Source organism: Naegleria fowleri (genome assembly GCF_008403515.1).
Source record: "Naegleria fowleri strain ATCC 30894 chromosome Unknown tig29, whole genome shotgun sequence".
Classification (NCBI taxonomy): Eukaryota; Heterolobosea; class Eutetramitea; order Acrasida; family Naegleriidae; genus Naegleria; species Naegleria fowleri.
In genome coordinates this window covers 251,515-279,461 of record NW_025407961.1, presented here as the reverse complement: position 1 = coordinate 279,461, position 27,947 = coordinate 251,515, and the positions used below count along the sequence as shown (strand labels likewise).

The 27,947-nt window shown below is 36.4% G+C and overlaps 16 protein-coding genes across 16 annotated transcripts; 8 read left to right on the top strand and 8 right to left on the bottom strand.

The window, feature by feature from the left end:
• Positions 1–61: 61 nt before the first annotated feature.
• On the top strand, positions 62–2,529 carry FDP41_002355 (uncharacterized protein; the record flags this gene model as incomplete). Its single annotated transcript, XM_044705540.1, has 2 exons — positions 62–66; positions 138–2,529. 2 exons carry the CDS (start codon positions 62–64, stop codon positions 2,527–2,529), a joined length of 2,397 nt encoding a protein of 798 aa, XP_044563248.1.
• Positions 2,530–2,879: 350 nt separating this feature from the next.
• FDP41_002354 (uncharacterized protein) lies at positions 2,880–4,623 on the top strand (the record flags this gene model as incomplete). The annotated part of the gene is made up of 3 exons (XM_044705539.1): positions 2,880–3,177; positions 3,245–3,442; positions 3,530–4,623. The coding sequence occupies 3 exons, from the start codon at positions 2,880–2,882 to the stop codon at positions 4,621–4,623; spliced, it is 1,590 nt and encodes a 529-aa protein (XP_044563247.1).
• Positions 4,624–4,706: 83 nt separating this feature from the next.
• On the bottom strand, positions 4,707–5,276 carry FDP41_002353 (uncharacterized protein; the record flags this gene model as incomplete). The annotated part of the gene is made up of 1 exon (XM_044705538.1): positions 4,707–5,276. One exon carries the CDS (start codon positions 5,274–5,276, stop codon positions 4,707–4,709), a length of 570 nt encoding a protein of 189 aa, XP_044563246.1.
• A 172-nt stretch (positions 5,277–5,448) lies between these two features.
• Positions 5,449–6,540, bottom strand: FDP41_002352 (uncharacterized protein; the record flags this gene model as incomplete). The annotated part of the gene is made up of 1 exon (XM_044705537.1): positions 5,449–6,540. One exon carries the CDS (start codon positions 6,538–6,540, stop codon positions 5,449–5,451), a length of 1,092 nt encoding a protein of 363 aa, XP_044563245.1.
• Positions 6,541–6,617: 77 nt separating this feature from the next.
• Positions 6,618–9,312, bottom strand: FDP41_002351 (uncharacterized protein; the record flags this gene model as incomplete). Its single annotated transcript, XM_044705536.1, has 3 exons — positions 6,618–8,957; positions 9,061–9,140; positions 9,213–9,312. 3 exons carry the CDS (start codon positions 9,310–9,312, stop codon positions 6,618–6,620), a joined length of 2,520 nt encoding a protein of 839 aa, XP_044563244.1.
• Positions 9,313–9,584: 272 nt separating this feature from the next.
• FDP41_002350 (uncharacterized protein) lies at positions 9,585–11,141 on the top strand (the record flags this gene model as incomplete). Its single annotated transcript, XM_044705535.1, has 1 exon — positions 9,585–11,141. One exon carries the CDS (start codon positions 9,585–9,587, stop codon positions 11,139–11,141), a length of 1,557 nt encoding a protein of 518 aa, XP_044563243.1.
• Positions 11,142–12,228: 1,087 nt separating this feature from the next.
• Positions 12,229–12,639, top strand: FDP41_002349 (uncharacterized protein; the record flags this gene model as incomplete). The annotated part of the gene is made up of 1 exon (XM_044705533.1): positions 12,229–12,639. One exon carries the CDS (start codon positions 12,229–12,231, stop codon positions 12,637–12,639), a length of 411 nt encoding a protein of 136 aa, XP_044563242.1.
• Positions 12,640–13,391: 752 nt separating this feature from the next.
• On the top strand, positions 13,392–15,000 carry FDP41_002348 (uncharacterized protein; the record flags this gene model as incomplete). The annotated part of the gene is made up of 2 exons (XM_044705532.1): positions 13,392–13,859; positions 14,065–15,000. 2 exons carry the CDS (start codon positions 13,392–13,394, stop codon positions 14,998–15,000), a joined length of 1,404 nt encoding a protein of 467 aa, XP_044563241.1.
• Positions 15,001–15,126: 126 nt separating this feature from the next.
• On the bottom strand, positions 15,127–17,517 carry FDP41_002347 (uncharacterized protein; the record flags this gene model as incomplete). Its single annotated transcript, XM_044705531.1, has 1 exon — positions 15,127–17,517. One exon carries the CDS (start codon positions 17,515–17,517, stop codon positions 15,127–15,129), a length of 2,391 nt encoding a protein of 796 aa, XP_044563240.1.
• An 11-nt stretch (positions 17,518–17,528) lies between these two features.
• On the bottom strand, positions 17,529–19,373 carry FDP41_002346 (uncharacterized protein; the record flags this gene model as incomplete). Its single annotated transcript, XM_044705530.1, has 1 exon — positions 17,529–19,373. The coding sequence occupies one exon, from the start codon at positions 19,371–19,373 to the stop codon at positions 17,529–17,531; it is 1,845 nt and encodes a 614-aa protein (XP_044563239.1).
• Positions 19,374–19,468: 95 nt separating this feature from the next.
• On the top strand, positions 19,469–21,236 carry FDP41_002345 (uncharacterized protein; the record flags this gene model as incomplete). The annotated part of the gene is made up of 2 exons (XM_044705529.1): positions 19,469–19,630; positions 19,701–21,236. 2 exons carry the CDS (start codon positions 19,469–19,471, stop codon positions 21,234–21,236), a joined length of 1,698 nt encoding a protein of 565 aa, XP_044563238.1.
• Positions 21,237–21,285: 49 nt separating this feature from the next.
• FDP41_002344 (uncharacterized protein) lies at positions 21,286–21,924 on the bottom strand (the record flags this gene model as incomplete). The annotated part of the gene is made up of 1 exon (XM_044705528.1): positions 21,286–21,924. The coding sequence occupies one exon, from the start codon at positions 21,922–21,924 to the stop codon at positions 21,286–21,288; it is 639 nt and encodes a 212-aa protein (XP_044563237.1).
• A 90-nt stretch (positions 21,925–22,014) lies between these two features.
• FDP41_002343 (uncharacterized protein) lies at positions 22,015–23,541 on the bottom strand (the record flags this gene model as incomplete). Its single annotated transcript, XM_044705527.1, has 4 exons — positions 22,015–22,504; positions 22,557–22,617; positions 22,678–22,782; positions 22,869–23,541. The coding sequence occupies 4 exons, from the start codon at positions 23,539–23,541 to the stop codon at positions 22,015–22,017; spliced, it is 1,329 nt and encodes a 442-aa protein (XP_044563236.1).
• Positions 23,542–23,577: 36 nt separating this feature from the next.
• FDP41_002342 (uncharacterized protein) lies at positions 23,578–25,625 on the top strand (the record flags this gene model as incomplete). The annotated part of the gene is made up of 4 exons (XM_044705526.1): positions 23,578–23,621; positions 23,751–24,306; positions 24,353–24,529; positions 24,573–25,625. 4 exons carry the CDS (start codon positions 23,578–23,580, stop codon positions 25,623–25,625), a joined length of 1,830 nt encoding a protein of 609 aa, XP_044563235.1.
• A 39-nt stretch (positions 25,626–25,664) lies between these two features.
• On the bottom strand, positions 25,665–26,284 carry FDP41_002341 (uncharacterized protein; the record flags this gene model as incomplete). The annotated part of the gene is made up of 2 exons (XM_044705525.1): positions 25,665–26,127; positions 26,211–26,284. The coding sequence occupies 2 exons, from the start codon at positions 26,282–26,284 to the stop codon at positions 25,665–25,667; spliced, it is 537 nt and encodes a 178-aa protein (XP_044563234.1).
• Positions 26,285–26,354: 70 nt separating this feature from the next.
• FDP41_002340 (uncharacterized protein) lies at positions 26,355–27,935 on the top strand (the record flags this gene model as incomplete). Its single annotated transcript, XM_044705524.1, has 4 exons — positions 26,355–27,242; positions 27,294–27,422; positions 27,473–27,615; positions 27,659–27,935. The coding sequence occupies 4 exons, from the start codon at positions 26,355–26,357 to the stop codon at positions 27,933–27,935; spliced, it is 1,437 nt and encodes a 478-aa protein (XP_044563233.1).
• Between the last annotated feature and the right edge of the window lie 12 nt (positions 27,936–27,947).

Below are 27,947 nucleotides of genomic sequence, written 5' to 3'. Positions count from 1 at the left end.
CTTAGGCAATAAAATTAAATTTATGAAAGCTGGAGGCCAACATTCTCAAGAAGTGAAAAAAATGAAGTAAGTGCTCGTTTGTGTTTTTTAGGAATGTCCTTTTTGATTATCTTCTTGTCATATCATCATTAATCCAGATTTAAATTAGATGGACTGGATGTGTATTTTCCGTACGACAAAATATATCCCGAGCAATATGAATACATGAGAGAATTATACAGCTCCCTCCGTAAAGGTGGACACTGTTTACTCGAAATGCCTTCGGGAACAGGAAAAACTATTTCTTTGCTCTCGCTGATCACTTCATATCAACTTACCGAAGAAGGAAAAACAAGAAAATTAATATATTGCACAAGAACGGTTCCTGAAATGGAGAAGGTTTTGGAAGAATTAAATTCTTTGATTGAGTACAGATCCAAGCATGTTAACGCTCCCATCATTGGAATTGGATTAAGTAGTAGAAAGAACTTGTGCATTCATCCAAAAAGTCAAGCATTTCTTCATGACGGATCGCATGTAGATAGTATTTGTAGAAGTCTTACTGCTGGTTGGTTAAGAGCTGAGGCAAAAGAGAAAGTTGATTCCAGTAATGGTGCAGTCACTCCTACTGTGGTCAACAATGGCACCACAGTACTTGTTGAAGACATTGAATTATGCAATTATTATGAGAGATTTATTGAATCCGCACCAACCGATACAATCCTTCCCAATGGTGTTTATACCATGAGAGACTTGAAGATTTTTGGTAAAAAGAAGGGATGGTGTCCTTACTTTTTATCCAGAAGAGCAATAGAATATGCCAATGTTGTAGTTTACAGTTACTCATATTTATTGGACCCTAAAATTTCCTCCATCATTTCCAAAAACATTCCTAGTAATTCTATAGTTGTGTTCGACGAAGCTCATAACATTGACAATGTTTGCATTGAAGCTCTTTCGATTAATATTGATAGAGACGTTATTGGAATTGCTCGTAATAACCTTACTAAGCTTGAAGAAAATATTTCTCAAATGGAAAAAGTTAATAGTCAAAGACTTCAAGAAGAATATAGAAGACTAGTGGACGGATTGGGTGCTACAGGTGTAGGAAGAGTTTCTAACTTATCCACTCTATCAAGTGATGATGAATTTTTATCAAACCCAGTTTTACCGAGCGACATTATGAAAGAGGCGGTTCCAGGAAACATTAGAAAGGCAAACCATTTTGTTAAATTTATGAAACGATTTACTACTCATGTAAACAAAAGACTTCAAACTCAAAAATCAATCAATGAAACTCCTGAACAATTTTTAAACAATCTGGCCGAAAGCATGGAAATTGACGCAAGATCTTTAAGATTTTGCTCAGAACGTTTAGTTTCACTGATGAACACATTGGAAATTAAGAATATTTATGATTTCAATGGTATTCGAATTATAATGGATTTTGCAACTTTAATTGGCACTTACCAAGAAGGCTTTATTATTATTATTGAGCCATATGATCCAAGAACTCCCACAAACCCTGACCCAATTTTACAGTTTAGTTGTATGGATGCATCTTTGGCGATTAGCAAACCCGTCTTCAATAGATTCCAAACAGTAGTACTGACAAGTGGTACACTCTCTCCTCTTGAAATGTATCCTAAGCTTCTCAAATTTAAACCTGTTATTTCCAAATCATTAGAGATGACTCTAACAAGAGAATGTATTTGTCCTCTTGTAATGACAAGAGGAAGTGATCAAGTAGCTGTGACAACAAAATATCGATTTAGAAATGACGCGTCTGTTCAAAGAAACTATGGAAATTTAATTTTGGAGTTGTCAAAATATGTACCAGATGGTATTGTTTGTTTTTTCACATCATATCAATATATGGAAGACATTGTTTCTTTTTGGAACTCTGTAGGAATCCTTAACTCTATAACAAATCACAAACTTGTATTTATTGAAACACCAAACACTGCAGAGACTGCCATTGCTTTAGATAATTACAGAAAGGCATGTGATTGTGGAAGAGGAGCTATATTCTTCAGTATTGCAAGAGGAAAAGTTGCTGAAGGAATTGATTTTGACGGCCATTATGGAAGATGTGTTGTAATGATTGGAGTTCCATTCCAAAATACTGAAAGTAAGATTCTCAAAGCGAGATTGAATTATTTACGACAAAACTTCTCAATTAAGGAAGAAAACTTTCTCACGTTCGATGCCTTAAGGCATGCGTCTCAATGTATTGGACGTGTGATCAGAAACAAAGCAGACTATGGTATCATGATTCTCGCAGATAAGAGATATAACCAACCTGACAAAAGAAACAAATTACCAAGATGGATCGCAAAACAAATCAAAGACTCCTATCTCAATTTGTCGACAGATGCCATTATTGGAATAGCAAGAAAATATCTTAAAGAAATGGCTCAACCATACTCAGCTACCAATCAGTTATTGGGCCCTGAGGAAATTGAACAACTTTCAAAGAAGAGAACTATTGAACAACTGGAAAGTACTCCCCAAAACACTCTGACTCAACAACCCCCAACCAAGAAATAAACGTAATATGATTGAACATCAACACCTTATCCTGCAGGATCACGGTTTTTCTTCAGCGACAAACAGCCAAACACTGGAAAAGAATCACCCAGAAAGGTTTGACGGCAATTCTTGGGTGATGGCTTGTTGAATATCAGCCAAAAAAATATTCTCTCCATCCCTAATTCATCTGCTTCTTCGGCAGTAGATTGTTGTTTGCGCACACTACCACAACACATCTGCTTCTTCTTTTCTACCTGGGTCATCACCACTCTTCTAACCATTATTAGTAGCTACTTAGGCTCCTGCCATTACTTTCAATTTATTGTATAATCTTTACCAGCCAATCAAATCAATTGTATAACAACAGAATGAGCGCGGAAAGCAACTCCACAAATCTTCACTCTAGGAAAGTGTTTTTGGACGATGATATCAAAGGTATCAATTTTAATGAAAGAGTGATGAAAGATGTTCCTGCACCAGTTTGGAACTTTATTCCAGCTAATGAACTGTTTGACACTGATGGACTTCCAAACATACAAAATCTCAAGAAACACCTCTTGAGAGAAGGAAGAGTAAATCCAAAGGATGGTATGAGACTCATCAACAAGGCCGCAGAAATTTTGAGAGATGAGCCTAACTTGCTTCAACTACAAGACCCTATCACAGGTTAGTTTGTTATTTACGATGATGATCATCATGGTTAATATTTGATATTGTTCATCACTACAATCAGTATGCGGAGATGTTCATGGTCAATATTATGACTTGGTAAAATTATTCGAAATTGGTGGAGATCCCTCAAGCGATGTAAAGTACTTGTTCTTGGGAGACTACGTTGATAGAGGTTATTTTGGAACAGAAGTTTGCTTCTTGTTGCTGTCCTACAAGATCAGATATCCAAACTCTTTCTTCATGCTCAGAGGTAATCATGGTATGTATTTGTGATGAAAGGGTTCAAACTCATCGTTTTATTGCTTCCTCAACTCTCTTATTTGATGTCCTCACTTGATCCATATAGAGTGTCGCCATTTATCTGCTTACTTCAACTTTAAACAAGAGTGCTTATTCAAGTACAACGAAGAAGTGTACGACTGCTTTATGCAATGTTTTGATTGCTTGCCTTTGGGTGCTTTGTTGAACGGTAGATTTTTGTGTGTTCATGGAGGCCTTTCTCCTGATATCAAAACTTTGGATGATATTAATGATATTGATAGATTCCGAGAACCTCCAAGCAACGGCCCAATGTGTGATCTTTTATGGTCCGACCCAATGGACGATGAAGAAGAAGAAATCAATCCCGATAGCGAATTTGTGAATAACGAATTGAGAGGTTGTTCTTATGTTTTCAGCTATGAAGCTGTCAACTCCTTCTTGAAAGATAATAACTTGCTCTCCGTTATTAGAGCTCATGAGGCTCAAGATGAAGGTTATCGTCTTTATAAGAAGGGACCTTCTACTGGTTTTCCAACTGTTATCTGCATTTTCTCTGCCCCTAACTATTGTGATGTCTATAATAACAAGGGAGCAATTATTAGATTCCAAAACAACTTGATGAACATTAGACAATTCAATTGTTCTGCTCACCCATACTTCTTACCAAACTTTATGAATACATTCAACTGGTCCTTACCATTCGTTGTTGAAAAGGTTATGGATATGTTCAACGTAATTTTGAATTTATGTGATGAGCAAGAAGATGCTGCTAGCGATGATGAAGACCTATTATCTGGTCAATCAAGCATCACTCCTGAAAGAGCTGACCTTATCAAAACTAAGATTAGAAGTGTTGGTCGTCTTTGCAGAATGTACACCACACTAAGAGAGGAACATGAATCAATAGTCATGCTTAAAGGCTTGGCTGGAGGTGTTTTACCAAGAGGTTTACTTTCACAAGGACCTAATGCAATCCGAAATGCCATTATTGACTTTGAGACGGCCAGAAAACTTGACGAAGTCAATGAAAAGATGCCACTTCAATACAAGAGAGAAAGAGAGACCAACCCTCCAAGAAAGCTCAAGAGAACCGAATCAGAAATTGTTAGAGATCTCTCCTCTCCTCTTAAGAAGCCTGAGATTAAGGTTGAAGATGAAAAGATGGATTGCAAAAACTAAAACACATGTGTGGACATTTTAATGATCATCATCATCTGCGAGTACATTCTGAATAACATTTATTTTCATATTCATATCATGAATTATTCTTGTTCCAACTCAATCAAAACACCCCCACAATCTTTTGGATGAAGAAAAACGACCGGCTTTCCATGTGCTCCGATCTTTGGTTCCTTGTCTAAACTACGAATTCCCTTTCCAACCACGTCAGCTAGAGCTTTTTTGATATCGGCAACTTCGATACACACATGATGCATTCCGCCAGATGGATTTTTTGCAAGAAAACCAGCAATTGGCGATTTTTCTCCGTATGGATACAACAATTCGAATTTTGTGTTGTCCAATTCAACAAAAACAACAGTTACTCCATGTTCTGGAAGAGTCTGGGGCTCACTCACTTTCTTTGCTTGAAGAACATCTCTATAGAACGCAGCAGCTTTTTCAAGATCGGGAACAGCAATGGCAACATGATTTAATTTTCCGAGCTGTAACTTGTCAACAATACTGGAGGTAGTTGAATATTCTCTTCTGTTGAAAGAGGTTGCCACTGATCCTCCTAATTGGAAAAGTGAGGATTTGCCTGTGTGAGTAACAGAAAGGCTGAATGCTTGTCGGAGTGAAAAAGCACTTTTCTTGATTTGATGAGAAAGCATTTTTTTACTATGCTTCGTTTTGACTTGGTTGATGTCAGTGTTTTTAATTCGTGATGATATGTGTTTTACTAGTCCTACTCCATTGATTTTCCACTTTGATGGAACTGTTTCTTTCATGTGAACGGTGGTGTTTGAATGAGATCTTATTATTCTCTTTGTACAAAATCTGATTTCAATAATACACATTTGGGTTATATCTTCCATAATATCTTGGGCTTTCCAATCGATCTACACTCGAGTACATATTGGAAGACTTGGTGGCTGCTGTTAAAGATGACTTGTTGCTTGAATCTTCCATTTGTTTGGCTGTTTTGAGATCTGATTGAAGTCGTCTATTCTCAGACTCCAATCCTTGAATTTTCAATTTAGTTTCATGTTGAAGGAAAGAAAGTTGTTTTTCTGCATCTTCAAATTTAGCCTTATAGGATAACGTCTTTTCTTGTTCCTTTTTAATAGCTTGTCGTAACTGCCTTATTTCTTCTTGATAATTGTTTTCAAGATTTTGTATTTCCTCTCTGTTATCAGCTAATAGCTTTTCTTTCTCTTTTCTAGTTTGTACCAACAATTTTTGATATTTTTCATTGTTTTGGTGAATGATTTTCTCCAAAGAGATAATTTGTTTTTCCAACTCAGCCTTCTCCCTTTCGATGTTTTTCAAATTTCGTTGATATTGGGTATTTGAAAATTGAATTTTATCTACATTCTTTTCCATTTCTTTCAATTGGGTTTGAAGAGTTTGTTTTTCTTTCTCCAATCTAGATCTAGTTAGTTGTTCTTGATGAAATTCCATAGACTTTCGCAAAGTTAGAAAGTAGGGTGATCCCTCCGAATGTAGCGTTGATGCAGAGGTATGTGGTTCCAACAATGAAGGAGATGATTGTAATAGGGTGGTTGTTGTATTGTTGGCATCATTAGGAGTGTTGTTTATGCTCGTTTTCAGTTGAGCAATCTTGTTTTCATATCCATCAATAATAGTACAAATTTTAGCCTTTGATTCTACAATTTCATTCTGTAACTTCTCGATCAGAGGGACGAAATGGTTTGAAAGTTGGCTGTCAATGGAATCCACCAAACTGGAAGGATGGTCATCCTTGATTGTAGGTACCGAATTTTTCATAAACGAAGAAGTATGATGATCATCTATAGCATCATCTTCAGTTATATTCACTAGATCATCATCATGAGGATGTTGATGACGATCGGAACTCTTCGTGTGCTGTATCAAAAGTCCAGCAGTGGTGGTGGGTGACTTGGAGTTTTTCATTTTTTAAAATGAGAGAGGCAAGTCAACTGCTAATAGGATACTATTTACATGTATGTCAATAAGCATCATGTTTACTGTTATTGATCATTGTTTTCTGTTGGGATGGTAATGACAGTTTCGGGTAAGGATGGTGTGCTTGCAGGTGATGGTTCAACTTTTCTTGCCGATGAGAGTGACGATTGTTGAATATGAGCATTGTTTCTAAGGAAATTCTTAATGTCATTCTCGTTCGCTCTGATAGATATCGATCCAAATTTGCAGTTATCTTGCATGCTAACGAAGGAGTTAGAATTGGCACTCGAGTGCTTTCTAAGTTCAGCAGATCTAATTCTACTTTTTGGTATTTTGGTTTCTAATTGTGACGACTCTGATTTCAAATTCAGAACTTCAAGTGTTTGGCTTAGAGTAGATTCATTTTCTTCTGGAGGTGATATTTGTATGGCAGTAATACCAGGAGGAGCTAAGTGATTATTGTTTTCATAAATTGGCTTTTCTTTGAAAGAGCTTTTGGCTGAATAGGTTGTTATGGAGGATCCTGGTCGAGATTTTAGAAGTTTCTTGTGACTCATGCTACGGTAAATTGGGTTATTGCTATAGAGATCTTCATCATCAGAGTCATCAGAAAAGTCTTTGGTTGGAAAGTCATCAAATGTGAAACCATCGTCTTCATACACATCCTCCTCTTCATCGTCTCCCTTTTTCCTGCTGTACTCATGTGGAGTTCTAGGTGTGATTCCAATGGACATTTGAGAAACTGATTCCAGTTCGTCAGAGTTGTCGTTTACAATAAATGGATGTTCCAATAGCTGTTTGGCTGTGGCTCTTTTTGAAGGATCTCTTTGTAAACAGCATCTAATAAAGTCTTTTGCAACTTGAGAAGAGTTCGCAGGTATTTCTACAGAATCGTTTTCGGTGGTCATAATGTAATGCATTAATTGAATAGGATGCACAGGTTGTTCAAATTTTGACAGTACGTGAGACCATGGAGGATTTTGAGAAAACATTTCACAAACAGTGCACCCAAATGACCAAATGTCTGCTGCTTGAGTATAGGTACGGTCACGTATGACTTCAGGCGCAATATAATTAGGGGTTCCAGCGATTACAAAGTTTCCAGTGTTAGATGGAGAAGAGGAATCATCTGCCATCGCCAACGAGCTAAGCTTCTTCGAGCATCCAAAGTCTGTCAAATAAACGTTACTTCTCTCGTCTACAAGAATATTACCACTCTTAATGTCACAATGTACAACGCCATTTTCATGTAAATAGCTCAATCCCTCCAAAATTTGCTTGCAATATTTTCTTATTAAATTTTCTGGTAGAGAAAATTCAAGCAATAGCGTTTCCATGGATCCGCCAGGTATATAGTCTAAAAATATGTTTAAATGTTTGTTTGACACAAAACTTCCTAAATATCGTACAATGTGAGGATGATCAAATTGTGACATAAGTTCGACTTCTTCCATTATCTTTTTAACCTCTTCTCTATTCGTCTTTCCTTTGATTTCAATTTCCTTGATAGCCATCATTTGTCCTGTTTCAGAGTTGATACCGAGAAACACTTTCCCGTTGGCGCCTGCCCCAATCATATTTCCCTTGATCCAGGTTTTGATTTTTGTTCGTTTCGTTGGGAAAACCTTTGTCGTGGTAAGGGGACTTGAAGGTAAACCATCAGTACCAGTACTTGCTCTTGAAGAAACAACGTCCTCAATGATTAATTTGGGTTTTTTGTAAACGTTAGCTCCGCTAGAATTTTGAAAATTTTGAAAATTCTCCAAACTACTTTCTACAAAATGGTCCAAATCTGTCTGCGTTCTAATCGATATAAGCTCTTTGTCTTCGTCATCTACGTATTTGATGCTAACTTTCTCGCTAAAATTATTTTTTGATGGAAAATTACTGTAGTGGCTTGAAATTATTTCATAAAGATCATCCATAGTCATTGATAAAAATATAGAGATAATTGTTGTTTCTTGCTTGTATGAAAGTTTCACTTTGAGTTTCTTGTTAGGGGAAATGCTTGGTAGTGATGATGATTTTGGAATAGTTGTTGTTGAGTTAGACTTTCTTGCAGAGTTGGGTTGTTTACCGATAGGAGAACTTGATGGATTATCAAAACTCTTCATGAGATTTTCTTGTGCTGCCTGTACTTGATCATCTCCGCTTTTTATGAGATGGAATTTGTACGAAGGTTTTTGCCAAAATCTTGCTCTATTGACCAGTCTAAGTTCTACGTTGGCTGGTGCTTGTTCCTCAGTGATGTTAAAAGTACTATCGAATGCTCCTTTTTGCCCTCTTCCGTACAATGTTCCTTCAGCAGAGAATATTTCAGATACTTTGCTGGTGACCTTGAATGTGAATTGAAACTTGGCGTTTCCTGCCGATTCAATGGAGATGTGATATTCTCCCGAAGACAGCTATTTGGAATAATTTTAAATCGGACGATCATCGCATCCAAGAACAGCATCCCAACAAAACAACAATTCGTTTTAATCTGCCGATATTATCAAACAAACTTACTTCATTCTGAATCACTCTCTCCTTCTCTGGTAAAGTATCCTCCTCTTGTAATTCAAATCGAGAAGAACCCTTTACCATTGCTGAACAGCAATAATTTTAAATTCCATCATCAATATTAATATGTGCATGGATCCAAACAATAATAAACTCACTTTTGAAAGAGGCAATATCTTCCAAGGCACTCTCCGCAAAGCTTGTTATAAACGGATTCGTTGATCGTTTCGTTTGGCCCGAACTATTTGCTGAAAACATTTTTTCTGTTATGGCTTGTGCATCTCAAACAAACAAGATGCAACTCGGGGACATTATGCATAATAATGAGTATTTTGATCAGGGTACCTCATGAATGGATGACCCAAAGAAGAAGTGAAGAACGCAAATTTGTTCCAACAACATTTAAACAACCACTGAAGTCTAGTCTTTCAAGTTAGAAGAAGAGCACCTATTCACAAGTAACAACACTCCCGAAAGAAGAAGCCATCCCTCTCGACGTTGCATTCGAAAGCAACTCCCAAAAAATACCAATGCCCACGATCAGCACAGGATTAGCCTCCTCTCCGTTACACTCAGGCAGCAGCAACAGCTGTGGTAGGGATCATGATCGTTCTTTCTTGTCGTCAGTGTCAGTGGATAAAACCAGTGCCGACACTTTGAACCATCAACTCTCTCATCAAGGTTCTGATTCATCTCTCAAATCAACATCGTCGTCCTCTTCATTGACTTCCGCAACAAATTCACCAGTGGTGGTGGTAGTAGCTCAGCCCACTTCTCCTAAAAACCCATCTTCACTTCCTTCCAACAGTACCATCACCACGCTTTTGAACAAAAGTGGAGCAACAACATTCTATGATTGGTTCAATCATAATTTAACGACTCCGATCTCTGATAATATTAAAACAGCCAAGTCATTTGTATCTTCTTCTTGGAAAGGAGTCATGTCCATCACAAATAACGTTAAAGAGAGCGTTAATATTCGTAGAGTTTTGGAAGATTTTGTTCAGGTGGGAACAAACAGTAGACATTCTTCACCAGCAAAAAACGACTCAATTACTTCAACTCATCGAGACCAAGATCAGAATACATTTCAAATTCAAATATCACTCACTAACCTGATTGACAATGTAGATACACTTTCTCCTTTGTTTTATAACGACGAATTTGTTTCTTTTGATGCCTATCAAGAGTTTTTGTTGGACTATTCTAAAAAGTTAAACAATTTTCTGACAAATTATTTCAAAATACAAGACAATATCGGTATTAACTCTAAAAAGTTACTGGAATTGTATGATATGTGTGTTCTGATAACAAAAGAAAATGCTCAAACAAATAAGCAAAAGAAATATGCCAGTGACGTTGATAAATGCATACAGAAATGGCTATTTGAAGTGGTAGCAGTAGATGGAACATTCAACATTCATCACGTGAAAGATCGACAATTGTATAAAAAGTTGAAACTATTCCAAAATATACTAACACCTAAAAATTTAGGACTACCAAATGATTTCTACAAAAACTCTGAAGCATGGAATGAATGTGTACACTTGTTGAGAAAAATTGGCCAATATAAAACACCATATGGAAAGAAGATTATTATTGAGAGGATTTTTAGAGGAATCTCAGAAGTGTGTTCAAAGATTGATGAGGCATTCTCGTCTGACCACCTTTTAAGCTGTACAATTTATTTAATATTGAAGGCATGTCCTCACAATTTACATAGTGACATGTGGTTCCTTGTGACCTTTTGTTTAGACGGCATTTATGAAAACGAAGGAAATGAGATATTTGGATTTTTGTTAACAAACATGTATTGTGCTTTAGAATTTTGGGACCATGTACCATCTTTCAACGAGGATGGTCCAACAGGATTTGTAAATATTGAAAAGAAAGACTCACTGTCTGCTTGTGGCTCTGGTAATCAAGGAAGTAGTAACTCTTCAACCTCTACAGACGAAGAAATTGTTTTTGAAAAATTCAGAATCGACGACGAGGAAGAAAAGGCCAAATTCAAAAAAGCTTTCAAAATGGCTCGAAGAAGAACACGAACCTTTGAACAAATGATTATTGACAATTTTCATCAATAAGGGTGTGATTGGTAAACTCGAGTGCCGATTTCTTGTATCAATATCTCGATTTTTGTATGTCTTGTTGTGCGGCTCCAGGTCACACAAACCAGCAAACAACAAAATCACAATAAAATATTCAAAAAAAAAGCCTCAAATGATTCAGCGGTTTTTATTTGCTGTGATGAACGACTACATTTGCTTCTCGGATGAAGTGCCAGCAATAGGTTTACTCTTCCCTTGCTTGATATGATAAATACAATCAACATTACACTTATCGCAACACTTTTTACACATTTTGTATTTACATTTACCTGACACTTTCACCAGATGGCAACCAGGATTTGTTTAAAAATAATAATATTTTACTACTGAACAAAATAGCCTATTATCTTGATGAATTAAAAGAGATCCCGAGAGACCCCATGGAATCCAATACTTGAGAGCATTTACAGCATTGTGCTGTTGTTTTTAGTGTTTGAGTAACCTGCCATTACCTGCCATCCATACTCAAAGTTTGTGAAATTATCAGGTAAACTCAATCAGTCTCAAAAAAAAATTGACAAGTTCTAGTAGTGCTTTATTATCTTGATGAATACTAAGAGAAACCGTGAGATCCCATGGAATCCAATACTTGAGAGCATTTACAGCATTGTGCTGTTGTTTTTAGTGTTTGAATAACCAGCCATTACCTGCCATCCATACTCAAAGTTTGTGAAATTATCAGGTAATTGAAATCAAAATCGAAAAAAATTAAAAGATTCTCTCAATAAATTCCGAATCTTTTGACATACGGGTATCGAGATCAGGTTCTGAAATGAGGTTTATTTTCAATTATCGCCACTTTTTCCCAAAATCGAACCTATCTCTGATACAATTCATAGATATTCATTCTCCATTTATAGACCTATGTGTGTGAGCAGGTTGATTCGATTCCAATCTTGCAAAATTTCCTAAATTCCATTCCTTTTATAAATACGCGAAAATGCAAAACTGCCCTCAAGGAAACTCTTGCAATTTTAAGCTACAAAAAACAAGCAACACCATTGTTGTAGGGTTGTGTGTCAGACAGTATTCAGAGACTACTCCTTCAGATTCATTCAACAACATGCTATATTCCTCTTCCTCCTTGCATAAAGTAGTGACGTTGGGCATTCTTAAGAACCAGATTCAGTCCAATTCGATCATGATCATTCGAGAACTCATTTCATCTTCTCATCCTATTCGTTCCTATTCATCCCTATTCTCAAGAGATCTAAAGAAGCTTCGATCAACAACAAACAACCATCATCAAACCACCACCACATCAACCACCAGTAAGAATGGTCCATTCCATCATTACAACTCCGCAAAGACCTCTCACCATCCCATGCATGGGTCCTATGTGGTTGCACTTGCATCGAAGGCAGTTGAAGATCATTCAGTGACATCCTCAGAAGAATCTTCAACTGAAACTGTACAACCAATTTCCTATGGCCATCTCTTTGCAAGAGATTTAATAAGAAAGAAAAAACACTGAAGAGTATGAATGTGTGACTATGAATGTGTGTGCGCACTGAGTTTGGAAACATGTTTGTAAATAATGACCATGATATTAAGATCCTCACATAAGGAGAGAGTTTTCCTATGTTCCTAATTATGTATGATAGTATTGTACGATAAAAACACAACAACAATGACTACTCAATTGTAAAAGGCAAAAACTGCAATACATTATTTCTTATTCTAACATGCCAAAAGTGGAATCATGTCGTTCTGACATCCACAGACTGTTCTTCTTCATCGATAATTGTTCTTCTTTCTGAGAATCAATGATAAATTCTAAGGTTCAATTACATTCAAACTTGAAACAAACATTTAACAACGTAAATTACCTGAGATGGTTCTGAAATTGTGGCATAGTCTCAATTAATAATTATTAGAGTTGTGGTTTCTTCCATCATTATCTCTTCACCTATGGCCTGATTTCCATTTTCGGCACAATTCAATCATTTTAATTAACATTTTCAAACACAGAGACACACACGCGAGAGAGAGAGAGCGAAAAGAAAAAATTACTCGAAAGTCGACCTTTTGTCACCAGTAGGCAGTACTACAATAACAACACCATTCTTGACCAACAACAAGACTCTCGTGTTGAATTTTTATCAAAAGTACTTTTGTGGTGTTTAATTGGAATGTGAATCATTTTCGGAAATTTTCTTCTTTTCAATCGTATTTTGATTAAATTAATTTTGAATATATTTCCATCATCATCACAGACACACACAAATGAAGTCTTCCTCTCTTCCAACAACCTCTTCAGAAACTCGTAGTCATCACGTGGGTTCTGTTCCTTCTTCTTTAACATCATCTCCGAACTCACCATCTCCTCATCAGAATCATCAGAATCACCACCACACTTCTCATCATCAGACTCATCATCATACCTTTCTTCCTCCTCATTCCTACATGATTCAACAACAAGAACCAACCTCATTGAGTAATGATAAATCCACCTTACTTGCAAAAAAACAAGTCAAACAATTGAGATGGATTGATTTTATTAGTGGATCGATGGCTGCAATTGTTTCAGATACATTATTACAACCTTTGGATACAGTGAAAACAAGACAGCAATTTGTGGGAGAGGTCGTTGCTGGTGGTCAAACAACAAATCGATTTGTGTATCGGAATGTTTTTGATGCATTTTGGACGATTGCAAGACAAGAAGGAATGAGAGGATTATTTAGAGGATGGGTAGGTGTTGATCAAAAATAGTTTGTGTGTGTTCATGTATTTATTATGATTGTTATCAAATGTGCGTGTGTGAATTTTGTAAATATACGTGTGAAATTTTACCATGTCCACATGATGTGTTGAATTTTGTTGAATGTGGACATGAATTGTTGTGATTACATTAATACATACCACATCAACAATGTTCACCATGGATGAAACACAGGTCCCTACCATGTTTGGAAGTTTACCAGCAGGTGCCATCTACTTTGGAACTTATGAATCAATGAAACGTTTCTCAATGCAACATTCTGAATATTTAAGAGAACACAAACATTTTGCATACATGCTTAGTGGTAGTATTGCAGAGTTTATGGGAAGTTTAGTATTTGTTCCATCTGAATTGATCAAATGTCGTTTCCAAACAAATACTTTACCTCAATATCAATTAGAACAAGCGACTTGGAAAACTTTTTATCAAGTGGCAAAGGTGGAGGGAGTGACAGGATTATTTCGAGGATATTCTGCAACGATGGTGAGAGACATTCCTTATAGTATGACACAATTTTTATTGTATGAATTGTTAAAAAAAACAATTCTGAAACGAAAAAAACAAGCAATGAAACAACAAGAAATGGAATTATCGAGTAATAATAATCATTTGGATGTGACATCACAAGGCAATGGAAATTACATGTTAAAAACGATACCACCAAAAGTCAAATTAAGTGTTTTAGAATCAATCTTGGTTGGAGGAACGGCAGGTGGTGTGGCTGCATGTTTAAGTAATCCTATTGATGTCATCAAAACTCGGCTTCAAACTTCCATTTCATTTCGAGGTGGTTTTCTGAGTATGTTTCGACATATCATGAAGGAAGAGGGATGGAGAGGGTTTTTCAAGGGTGTGACACCGAGAGTGATGTGGGTGACATTCTCAACTGCTATCATGTTTTCAGTGTTTGAATTTGTTTCTCACGCATTAACGGAACGATTTGTGGATGATGACAGTAATGGAAGTGATGAGTCAAAAAGTACCAGTAGTGGCAACATTGCATCCTCTTCTTCCACATCATCTATCGAGAAACGTGGGGCTGCCTTGTCTTCCGATCGAGTGCTTTTGGAAAATGTGAATGCAGCCTCTTCTAGTGATTCCTTGAAATAAGTTTTTCATAAAATGTCTAGTTTATTCACAAACGAGTTCTCGACGTTTCAAAATTGCTGGAATCTCTGTTCTAAAGCTTTGGTTATAACTGAATGAACATCTAGAGTGCTCCATCGACACTCAATACTACTCTAGAATGGTTGGAGGCACAAAACATCCTTCATAGCATTCCTCTAATCTTGCTCGATACAGTTTTTCAAAATCAATATTTTGTGAAGTGTAAACAAATCCACTGACTCGACATGCTTCTGCTACCAATTCTGGATCATTCATTAAATCGTCAGAAGCAAATCGCAAAGCAAATCCATCTTGTCTGACAGCTGCCAGCACCACTTCTCTATCACTCACATACAAAGAATTGTACAATAAACAACCTTGTTGTTGGACAGCTTCTAACATCACTTCTCTACTCGGTGTGAACACTTTTTTTACAACTGAGGGATCGAATTTGACAGCTTTCATGAGTATATTCTCTTCATGTCGAACGAACCAAGGCAAACTTTTAAAATTAATACCATCTTTCTGAATTGCTTGCAAAGCAATATCGATATCGTCCTGACATTTGTCACCAGCATAAATATATGCCTTACTATTTTGCTTAACTGCTTCCATTACTATCATTCTTGAATTTGTTAATTTTGATGACGCATATTGTAAACTATTTCCATCATTTTTAACAGCTTCTAACACAATATCACTCGAATTTTTGAAGTGTGATGGTAAGTACTTGAGAGCAGAGCCATTTCTTTTTACAGCCTGCATTGCAATCTCCTTATTATTCTGTAACACGGTTGAGGCATGCTCAATGACATTTCCATCCATAGAAATTGCCTTCATAACAAGTTCCTTATCTTTTCTCAGTTTTTTAGAGGCATATCCAAGTGCAGAGCTGTCATTGGATATGGCTGTCATTACCACTTCTTTGTCATCTGTTAAATCTTTTGAGGCAAATTCAATGGCTCCTCCACGCACTGAGACAGCTTTCAATACAACTTGTCGATCTTGTCTCAATCTTGGAGAGGCAAATTTAAGCGCATAAGCACTCAAAGAAACAGCTTCCATCACAATTTCCTTATCATTTCTTAATTCTTCACTTGCAAATTCTAAGGCTCTTGAGTCTCTCTTGATGGCTTGCAACACTATTTCTCTGTCGTTCTTGAGTCTTTCAGATGCAAATTTTAGAGCAGATCCACATTTGTTTATGGCTTTCAAGACCACTTCTTCATTGTCACGTAATTGATCCGATGCAAAACATAGTGCTGTTCCATTTCTCTTGAGAGCTTTCAATACAATTTCTTTGGAATTTCTCAATTCGTGACTAGCATACCCTAAGGCGTTACCATTTTCCTGCAATGCTAACAGAACGAATTGTCTATCGTTTTTCAATTCTGGAGAAGCATGATCTAGAACGAATAGATTACTGAATAACATTTTTGTGAGAATGCTCTTTAGATTAAGTAACTTGTTGAGTTCATCTCCAAGCACAGATGAATACTGTTCAATGTACTTGTAAATTTGTTGATGTCCAAGTGTGTGAGGGTATTTTTCACAAAGTTTGTATAAGGCCTTAAAACAAATATTACTGTTAAATCTTAGAGCGTGTGAGGCATATTGAATAGCCATTGGATTTTGCTCAATGGCTGTTAATACTACTTGCTCGTCTTTTGTCAACTCGGGTGAAGCGAATTCTAGAGCTAGTCCATTGTTTGATACCGCCTCTAACACAATAGCTTTTAACTGTTTCATTTCATTGTATGCAAACTGTAATGCAAGACCATTTGATTTCACAGCCGCCAGTACAATCTCATAGTCGTTAAAAAACTGCTCATACGCGAATTCTAATGCACTTCCATCAATTTTGACTGCTTTTAACACTAAATCTCGATTTGTAATGTAATGATAGGGGATATATTTAAATCCTTTTCTCTCGACAACAAATAAAATCATATCCATGTCATGATGCAAGTTCTTTGAAGCAAATTTAAATGCTTGTGGATTCTGTTGCACTGCAAGAGTGACAAATTCTTTGTTATTGGTTAATTCTTCAGGTGCATAGGAGAGCACTAAACCATTCCGATGAATTGCTTTTCTCCAAAATTCGTTACTGTTTCGCAGTTCTGATGATGCAAATAATACAGCCTTTGCATGTTGCGATATAGCATTCAAAATAAGCTCTTGATCATGGATCAATAATCTGCTTACAAAATCAACATGTGAAGAGCTTAGGAAGGCTGTTTTGTCTTTCATAAATTCAATCGGCATGAATTTCAGAGATGAGGCACGTTTGATGAATGCATCCCGTGATTTCAACCATTTGAGAAATCCCTGAATTTGTCTTTGGAATTTATCTCTCAACAGTTGTTGCATGTTTCTAGCATTCGAATATTGATGATGACCATCCGAATTCAAAGAGTCACGATCGGAAAGGTCCTCCTCCTCCGATGAAGATTTGCAAAAGTCGATCAGCACAAGAACTGTACAGCCGTTGTTGCACAGGCGTTGCCGATGTGCAAACATTTTTCAGAGGATTAGATGGAAGCATTTCGAGATGCACCAAACAAGTGATTGCTTTGCTCGCTTGTCAAATTATCAATTCTGGTTTGCCTTGAGGGTTTCATCTCTGAGAAAACTTCTTTTGCATATTCTGTGTGCAAAAGTCCAGCTTCTTGTAGAAGTAATTGAAGCTTAAACTTTTTGTCCTTCATCAAGTCTTCAGTTGTGTATCCATAAATCTTTCGAGTGGATGGATGTTGCATTTCATCTTCTTGTTTTTGTTTGTTCAGTAAACTTTGAGTGGGTTGAATTAATCTTTTCGCATCTGTTTCAATATCAAGCAATCTTAACTCTTCGTAAACACCCTGAATAAGCTGATTAAGGTTTTGCTCTCTCTTTAGTTCTTCTTCTTGCCTCTTTTTGAGCATGGCTTTTCTTTGTTCGAGTTTTTCGATCTCTTTGTTTTTTCTAAAGTCAACTCTGTCTTTGTTTCGTTTCTGTAGAATACGATACTGTTCTTGAAGGGCTTCTTCTTCTTGTTTTTGTTCCTCTTCTTTTTTACGTGTTGCCTCCTCCTTTTCAGCAAGATAATTGGCTAATTGTTGCTTTAAATGTTCTCGTCTTTTGGCCTCTTTTTGTCTTTCGAGATCTTCTTCTTGCTTTCGTTGTTGGTCTTCCTTGGCAAGTCTCTCACTTTCTTCTTTCATTTTCTCTTCTTTAATGACAAGTTGCTCTAGCAACAACTTTTTAGTTTGCTCTGCTAATTGTGAAAAGCGTTGTCTCTCTTCTTCTTCTCGATTTTTGTCTTGCATTAGCGAACAGTGAAGAGATATTGATTCCACTGCAAAATTTTCTAGTTTTTGTATCTCATTCAACAGTTTTTCCTTATTTTCTTTTACTTTTTGGATCTCTATCAAATGGACGGTTTTATACCATGTATTGTGTTCTTTCAACTCGGACTCGGTTTTGTGAGGAAGGATCGATTTTAGAGTTTCGTAGTATGAGCTTGCATGATGGGCCGTCGTGCATGAATTATTGAATTGTTTAAAAACTTTTTTAAAGCGTTGATGATCTTCCTTGCTCCATGTGTGACTGCGTGGTTTAAATTTCTCCTTTCTATATTCCTCAATTATGAACTCCAACTTATGCCTTAACTCTGTTAAAAGTTGATCTAGTATTGGATCGATAGCATCTTGAGAATTCACATTTGCTCTTGTTAAACAATTTTGAATTACATCTTCCACCGAAAAAGTATTATTATCAATGGCTTCGTCTACTGTGAGAGGATTTAGACTTTGAAATTTTTTGAATAATTGATTGATCTCATTTTCCATTGATGTGATCGAGTGAGAGGTTTCTAATATTCTTTCCTTCAAAAAATAGTATGTACACTCTTTTACACTTTTTAGTGGGCTATTTACACCCTCGTGTAATTGTCTTAACAAGTTATTTCTATATTCGGTTCTCTCAATTTGATTCTCCCGATCTTCCTCGAAATCTTTTTCAAGCTCTTGTTGAATTTTTCTAAGGCGTTTCCACTCATTAGTCCATTCTATATTTTGAACTTGGGTCTTTATCTGATTCCGGTTAGATGTAACCTTCTTTTTGAATCGAGAAAACTTTTCTATGAGAATACCACTGTCACTTTTGAACTTGGCTAATAATTCTTTTTGCGACTCAGTCTGACTACAGAAATGCGATTTCATCATTACCGTATTGAGACCTCTTGTAAATGGAATGTTTGAAAGGGTACAAACAGGTTCTGATGTTTTCTTTGTAATGCCTTTTAAATGGTCGGAACGTGGTCGGGCAATACTCGACGCTTTCTGCTGAGTATTTGGCAGAGCTGAGCGAATAGATGCTCTTTCCCTATTAGACATGATCAATGACGACGAATTTTTTGTTTCGAATGAAAATTTAAAAGGTTTAAAGTTGGCGCCAACTTGCCTACAAAAAACACTAAAAAATTGTCATCATGTTTAAGAGACCACTCACAGGCAAAGTTAAAGGTGCTCTAGCACAAACGAAAAGTAAATCATCACCGGCTTCGGGATCCAAGAAGACGGAACAAGCAGAAATTGATATTATCAGTATGATCCAAGAGCGGGATTTTGCTGGTGCAATTGCAGTGTTAGAGGTTTGTATGTCAAGTTTCGGATCCATATGACCATTAACAACCATTCTATTATTATTATTTCTTCCCAAAGTTTTTTAAGGGATTAGGAAAGGAGCATCCTAGAGTGAGGCCAACACTACCCTGGTTGGCGTATTGTTGCTATCACCTGGGTGAATATACAAAAGCAATCGAATATCTTGAGGAGCTCTATTCCAAATCCAAAGACTCGTATATATTCCTTCAACTTGCTTGTTGCTATTACTTCTTAGGAGAATATGAAATAGCATATGAGCATGTGTTGAAAGGTCCCGATTGTCCATACCAAAATCGAATTCTTTTTCACATTGCAGACAAGCTACAAAAGGAGGATATTGTGAACCAATGTCACAAAAAATTAAGTGACAATAATATTGAGGATCAGCTGAGTTTGGCCGCAATGCATTTTTCAAGAAATCAGATTCAACCTGCGGTCAACATTTACAAGAACCTTCTATTGGAGGATAGTTCCTTTGAGGCACTTCATATATATGTAGCTCTATGTTATTTCAAATTGGATTTCTTTGATATTTCATTAGAAGTTCTCAACAGTTATCTTCAAAAACACCCAAATAGCCCAACAGCTCTAAACCTGAAAGCGTGTAACATTTTTAAAACATACTCGGGCAAAAAAGCAGAAGCAGTTCTTCAACCTATTGTGGAGCTTCAACAAACATCTCATACTTCAGAGAACTATCTTATCAAGCATAATATGGTCGTATTTAGGAATGGAGAAAATGCTTTACAAGTTCTTCCGCCTCTACTTGATGTGTTACCTGAGGCGAGACTCAACTTGGTTATTTATCACTTGAAAAATGGGGATGTAGACGAGGCATATGAACTTATCAAGGATCTAGAACCAGTCAAGGCAAGTGAATATATCTTAAAAGGAGTGGTAAATGCTTGTAAAGGTCAACTTCATGATACAAGAGAGCATTTGAAAAATGCTGAACATTACTTCCAACTGGTAGGAACATCTGATACTGAATGTGACACAATTCCTGGAAGACAGTGTATGGCATCATGCTTTTTCCTAACAAAAAGATTTAGTGACGTCATTGTATATCTTCAGTCCATAGAAAATTTCTTCCAAAATGATGACGATTTCAACTGGAATTATGGAATCGCTCATGCCTACGTTGGAAACTACAAGGATGCAGAAAAAATATTATTAGCTGTCCAAGATGAAAGTTATAGAAGAGACTATGTGTACAACAGCTGGCTTGCAAGGTGTTATATTATGAATGGGAAACCAGAACTTGCTTGGGAGCTCTACCTTAAAATGGAAACCTCAATTGATGCCATGAACTTGCTGCAGCTCATTGCTAATGATTGTTACAAGATTGGATCTTTCTATTATGCTGCTAAAGCGTTCGACGTTTTGGAGAGGTTAGACTCAAATTCTGAGTTTTGGGAAGGTAAACGAGGAGCATGTATTGGTGTGTTCCAGCAAATCGTTATCGGTAAGGAACCAAGCGAAACTCTGCGGGACATTGTGCACATGCTCAAGAACTCAAACAGAGAAGAAAAGAATATCATTCTTCAAATCATTGCAAAGTGGGCTCATGAGAATAACCTAATTTCGAATTAAAATTACACACTGTATATATATATTATAATTAGTTAAAGAGGTTTAGAATCTAGTTACTTGTCCATAACTTATCTAATGGTTCATATTTCACCTTCTCAATAACTTGTTCCGAAATTAAGGCAATTTCTTGAGCAATTTCTTCAATACTCTTTGTAGCATCGATCACTTTAACTTTCTTATCATTTTCAAAAAGCACTTCAAATTGATCTTTCACTAATTGTTGAAACTTTTCCTTCTCATATCGTTCCATGCCATATTCTTTTCGTGACGAAGCGACACTAGCATCCACTTTCAGATAAATGACAAGATCTGGCTCAATAAGACCAACATCAGGAGCTTGACACCAACGCCTATCCATTCCTTTTGCAGCGCTATAAGCCACACCGCTGTATGCATATCGTCCACACACAATATGCTCTCCTGATAGTAATGTTTTTTCAATCCATGCCATCTTGTCCCATCTATTGGCGGAGAACAACAAGTGGATGGCATTATCGTTCATGTTGTTTTTATTTCTCAAGTAGGCATCACACAATTTTCCAATATCCGTCGAGCGATCGGGAAATGCTGTTTCATGAACTTGAGGATATTTACTTTTCAGAAAATTTAAAAGTAAATTTGTTTGTGTGGTCTTTCCGCATCGGTCAAGACCTTCAAAGACAATGAAAGCTCCTCGAGCTTGTGCCATTTCAGAGAGAGAGTTGATGATTATTTTTTGTTTTTCGAAAAAGAATTTAAAATTCGTAACGGTCACACCACACTTTTGGTTGCATTAAATTTATTGCTCCATGAATCTCTTGAATTCATTTTCCATCGCAATGGCATCCGACCGAAAAACTTGTGGAGGATGGTCAAAACTTTCCGATGAGGAAGCATGTTTTCGTTTAGAGCTGTCTATAGTTTGCAAGGATGGAAATGATGGCATATTCTCTTTCGTTTGAGGGAGAGGGGCTTCTTTGAAAAAAGGATGTGACAACGCCTCTTTTGCTGTAATTCTCTTATCTGGATCAAAGCATAGTAACCTGTTCAATAGATCACATCCAGAGTCTGATAACTGAAATTGGGTCTTGAGACGTTTAATTAATGAGGCTCTTCCCTTAATGTTATCTATTTGCCATTTGAATTTTTTTATCGCTGGTAATTGTGTAAATCCAGGATATTCTTGTTCAGTTGGTTTTCCTAGTATCTCGAAAATCTTTTTAACTTGATCAATTTCATCCTTTCCTGTAAACAAAACCTCTCCTGTAATAATTTCATAAAATATGCATCTAATAAGCAAAGGTAAAAAGGCATTATACTTTACAAAAATTATAAACGTACCCAACGCTCCACATGTCTATTGGAGTCGAGTATTTTTTTGTTCCAAGTAATAGCTCAGGTGCTTAAAACAATTCAAAATTTCGCTTCAACACTTATGATTATTCTAAATGTAAACACTCACCTCTGTACCAAAGAGTCACCACAACTGGTGTATAATTATCCCTAATTGGAGAACCATATTTTCTTGTCAATCCATAATCACAAATTTTTAAGCAGCCTTGATTATCTGCCTTGCACAGAGAATTTCATCAACAGTTATCGAAAATAATAAAAATAATAACAATTATCGGATTAAATATCAATAATATGTACCTAGCAAAATATTGGAAGATTTTAAGTCTCGATGAATTAGCCAGCAATCCTCATGGATGTATTGCAATCCAGAAAGGAGTTGAATCATTAATCTCTTTCCTTCACTGACACTGAAACGATATCTTTCCATCACATCCTTGAGAGTATGATCCATGTAATCCATCACAATAAATATTTTGTTGAGATCTGATCCACACACTACCTCTCGTGCACACACTAAATTTTCGTGTCGCATTTGGAGTAAAGTGTTCATTTCACGAAGAGCAGTCAAAGGAAATCCCTCTTTTGAAGTAAAGTCTTTCATCAATTTAATCCGTTTTAGAGCAACAATTTCACCTGTAGTTTTACATTTTCCTCGACTGACAACTCCAAACGTTCCGCTTCCAATATTATTCAAAAACTCGTAATTTTCAACGCTTGAACAAGCTGAAAATCCAGTAATTTGCTCGATATCAAATTCCTCATTTCCATCGGAAGGAGCAATATTGTGAGAAGATGCATAATTAATATCGTTATTATTATTCTCTTTTTCATCCATATGATCTTCTTCTACATTTACCACTTCTGATTCCCCTCCTACATCATCACTCTTTTCATCATCACTTTTGTATCCCTCCGAAATGCTTCCAAGAGAAGAACTGGAAGCGATTGCGTCGTTGAGTTTTCTCTTCATTTTTTGCTGATGGATGCGAAACCATACTTTGAAAAAATGCCGCAACAACAACAACAATTCAATCATGCTGGTAGTAACAGGTTCGGTTTGGTCAATATGTAAATTTTCTCTTTGATGATGACTGATTTTGTAAAACAAATTTATGGAATTGATCTTGTTGCTGATCATACATGGTGTCAAAATTCCGCTTTAATTTATTTTTAAATTAGAAACGTATCATCACAGCAAACACATCACGGCAACAACAATCGGAATACACAAAGACCATACCATCAGCATCATACGAAATCGCAAGATTCATTGAAACCTAAACACACACAAGCGTATGAACAATTACAAGAAAAGTTCAAGAACCCTGAAGAGGTTAAACAAAAATTTAGAGAGAAGAAGCGCAAACAATGGGAAGAACGAAGATTTGTACAAACACAACCAACTCTTTCTGTTATTCTCAAAGGCCTCTCTAACTCTGCTAACGAAGAAGAAATTACTAATATTATTTATAACATTCACGGACTAGTACCCACTCGTGTTAGAATTGTGAGAGACAAAGAAACAGGCCAAAGTAGAGGTTTTGGATTTGTTGATTTTTCGACGGTGGAAGAAAGTCAAATGCTGATGGATTCAACTGCTGGAGGAATGTTTATAGGAAATGATTATGTTGAATTGGAATATAGTCATAAAGCTGCTCCAATTGCCAAGCCATCTGAGAACGTACAAGAGGAATCTTACAAGGAGCAAATATATCAAGACTGGATTTGTGGTCACGTAAGTAGTATTATTCTTTAACATTTGATATTGATCATTTTAATAGTGCAACACACAGAATTTTATGCACAGAGATTCTTGTTTTGGATGCTCTCATCCACGAGATGAAACAGCACAAGAAGTTATTACTAAACAATCTGAAAACATATCTCAAAATGACGGATTACCTCCAACAGTTGAATTGATTGTAAGAGGTCTTAATATCCTTACGACTGAAACAACGGTATGATTGAAATAATTCATTTGTAAATCTTACCATATTTTAGTTATTGAATGTGTTTGGTCAGTTTGCTCCAGTGAAAGCCTGTAGAGTTATAAAAGACAAGGTAACTCAGATTTCCAGGCAATTTGGTTTTGTAGAATTTTACTCTGTAGAAGATGCAACTCGAGTTCTTTCAATGTGCTCAGAGTTGTTTATTGATGGTGTACGCGTGAATGTAGCCTATGCTAAACGACAACATGTACCAGAGACAGAAGTTCCTGCCACTGAAGATGTCAATGTGGCTCAGTGGAATGCTCTTTATAATTATACTGGGACTGACGAGAAGTTAGAAGAAAAACAAAAGAAGATTGAAACAAAGGATGAAATATCGAACAAATCTCTGTCACAATGTGGCTTTGTTTTTGATGAAGAAACAGGATATTATTACAACAGTCAATTGAATTACTACTATGACACAAAAACTGGATATTACTACGATTGTGCAGCTGGCGTTTGGATGTATTATGATGAGGAAAAGAAAACATATATTCCCTTTCCTCAGGAGGAATCGGCTACTGACACAACGACATCCGAGACGACTCAATCAGTCATTGATGGAAATACAGTGATTGGACCCTTACTTCCGCAAACTTCTGAAGAAAAAGAAGAAATTGTAGAAGTGATTAGTTCTGGAGGGTTTGTACCAAACCCTAAATTCAACGAACAGCTTAAAATACTGGAAAAAGAAATTGAGCTCGCTCAACTGCAAGCAGAACCTTCAACCTCATCTTCCACAAAGCAAGGGATTAAGCGTAAAAGAGATGTTAAACCAAAAGAAAGCATTGAGGAAGTGGAAAAGAAGGAAATTGATGACGAAAATGTTGGTAAGAAGCTTTTAGAGAAACTTGGCTGGACAAAAGGAGAAGGCCTTGGAAGAAACAAATCTGGTATTACGGCTCCTATTAGTGTCAAGCCCGTTGAAAAACATTCTGGACTTGGTTTTGCTAAATCGAGCACTGCTCCGTCCACCAAGAAGCGAAAAGAGAGCTATCAAAAAGAAGGTATGAAAGTTCTCCAAAAGCGATTCAATGAGATTGAGGAAGAAAAACGAGAATAAATATCACCAATGTTGAAATTAATTAAGTTTTATAGGGATTTATTGCTTCAATGGAGCATTCTTGGCAGCAAGCTTCTTCACAACTTCACTTCCACTCTTTTGAACCAAAGCGTTTAATTTCTCTCTCAAGAGGGCGTTCTTCTTCTTCTTCAAGATTTGGACTTTGACTCTATCGAAATCGTTCAAGCTTTTTCTCTTTTGTTGTTTCAATGCCTTCTTAACACCTGATGTGTTCAACAAAGCATTTTGCATATCGGAGGATGAAAGAGCCTTGGCAACTTCCTCTGTGGTTGACTTGTTGGTGATCTTGGCAACAGCATCTACCAATTGGATATCACCAGTAGAAACAACTTGTCTTGGAATATCTTGACCTTGAACCAAAACTCTGTTGGCATCAAGAACATCGACAATAACGAGCAACTTTCCTTGGTTGGCACCGTAAAGTGGTGTGCAAGCTCTACCGATTTGGACCAAGAGTTTATCGAAAAGATGTGATGGCATTCTGTTAAATGAATGATTATTTTGACATGGAAGGTTCAAAATAAGAAAGACTATATTATCAAGTTGAAAAATGTGATAACCAACCTATAGGAAAAGAGAGTGATTTTGGCGTATTTTTTTTCAAACGAATTTTTTGATAATTTTTGGTCAACCCTCATTTGAACTTTACAATGCAGTCCAAAAAATTTTCAGCGTGTCCTCTGTTCTGGAATTCATCAATTTTTAAAAATGATCGCAACAGCGTCGTCCGAAGCATCATCAGCAAACGAAGGTGGATCATCATCATCATTGGAAATTAATTTAGACGCCTACGAAGAGTATCGGATTCAATCTTACGATATCAATGGAAATGAAACTCGTGTTCCAAACTTGGGAGCAGAAGAAAACTTTGCTCGGATCATTCATAGCAAATTTGATTTTCTGCCTACTCTCAAACAGCGACAATTAGAGTCTATTCGTGTAGATGATACTCAAACATTGCCTCCTCCACAGATAAGGGCTATACAAGATATGGAATGGGAAAAAACTGTGTACAAACTTAGAGGAGCAATACATGAAATACAATATATTACCGATATTTCTAGGATGATGAAGGAAGCTTCCGAAGAACAAGATAAAAATGAATCTAGAGCCCAATTAATTGAAACTGTGCACGCTCACAGATCTTTTAATGAAGATTTGAAAACGAGCGAAAAGGCTGGAGAGTTATTTCCAAGTAGAATCGAACAACTTGTAAATACTCATGGTATTTTGAAAACTGGGAAAGATCAACTAAGCAAGAGAGTGACACAAACAGCATCTTTTTATCAACAGCTTTTCCAATTACAAAAAAAGTGGAAATTGAAGAGCTTTGACACTCAAAGCACTAATACCATTATTTTAGACCTTGCTTTTAATTTTCCAGCCATAAAACTGTATGAATACATTCCTGTAAAGATTATTAGAAAGAAGAACACAAATCAGATTGATGCCATCATTCCTGCAATTGCTACCTACGGTAAAAGAGTCTTGCTGTCATCTGTTATTTTAAAACATTACCCTGAAACCCTAAAGACTATTGACCATGTTCTTGACAGAGCACAGCAATCTATATTCTATTTAGAATTATTTGATATGGTAAGTGTTCACTCAGATACTGCTCTTTCTAAATGTTTGGTAATTTTAAAGCTTGTAAATTGTGTGACGTCAAAAACGAAAGCTGAGTTTCCTGTCATGGAGCTCACAGAGCTAGAGATTAAGATACAAATTTCAGGAAATTCAGTGTTAGTTGTTTCTTTAGTAGAATCTCAGACATCGGTACGTCTTATTTATCGAATTTGAAACTATTGTCTTTAACACTTTAAAAGCCTTTCTGGGAAATTCAGACAAGGATGGTAAATGTTTCACCATCTGCTTCACAATATGTGTCACATGAAGTTGTTGATACCCTTCTTCAAGACGCCCTTATTCAAATTCATGATCTTGTCAGAAACAATTCTCTAACCTTGGAGTAAGTATTTCATGAGACGAGATTGAATTTTACACACGTTCAGAAAATCGACGATTATTTTTGAAAATGTGTTTAAGTACTTGAGGCATAAATTACTTTGTGCTCGAATCGAAACATGTCTTAGAGAGGATATTGACTCTTTCTCGATTTCTCCAGAATTGAATCTAATTCTCTTCAAGTATCCTGAAACATCAATCTATGATATTCGTATGCAAAACAACATCTTCAAGATTCATCTCAAGCAAAACCATATTTATTTGCAATCCAAACGTTTCAATTCGGTGAAAGAATTGATATGCTATTTGGATTTAATTCAGTAGGGTTTGTGGAAT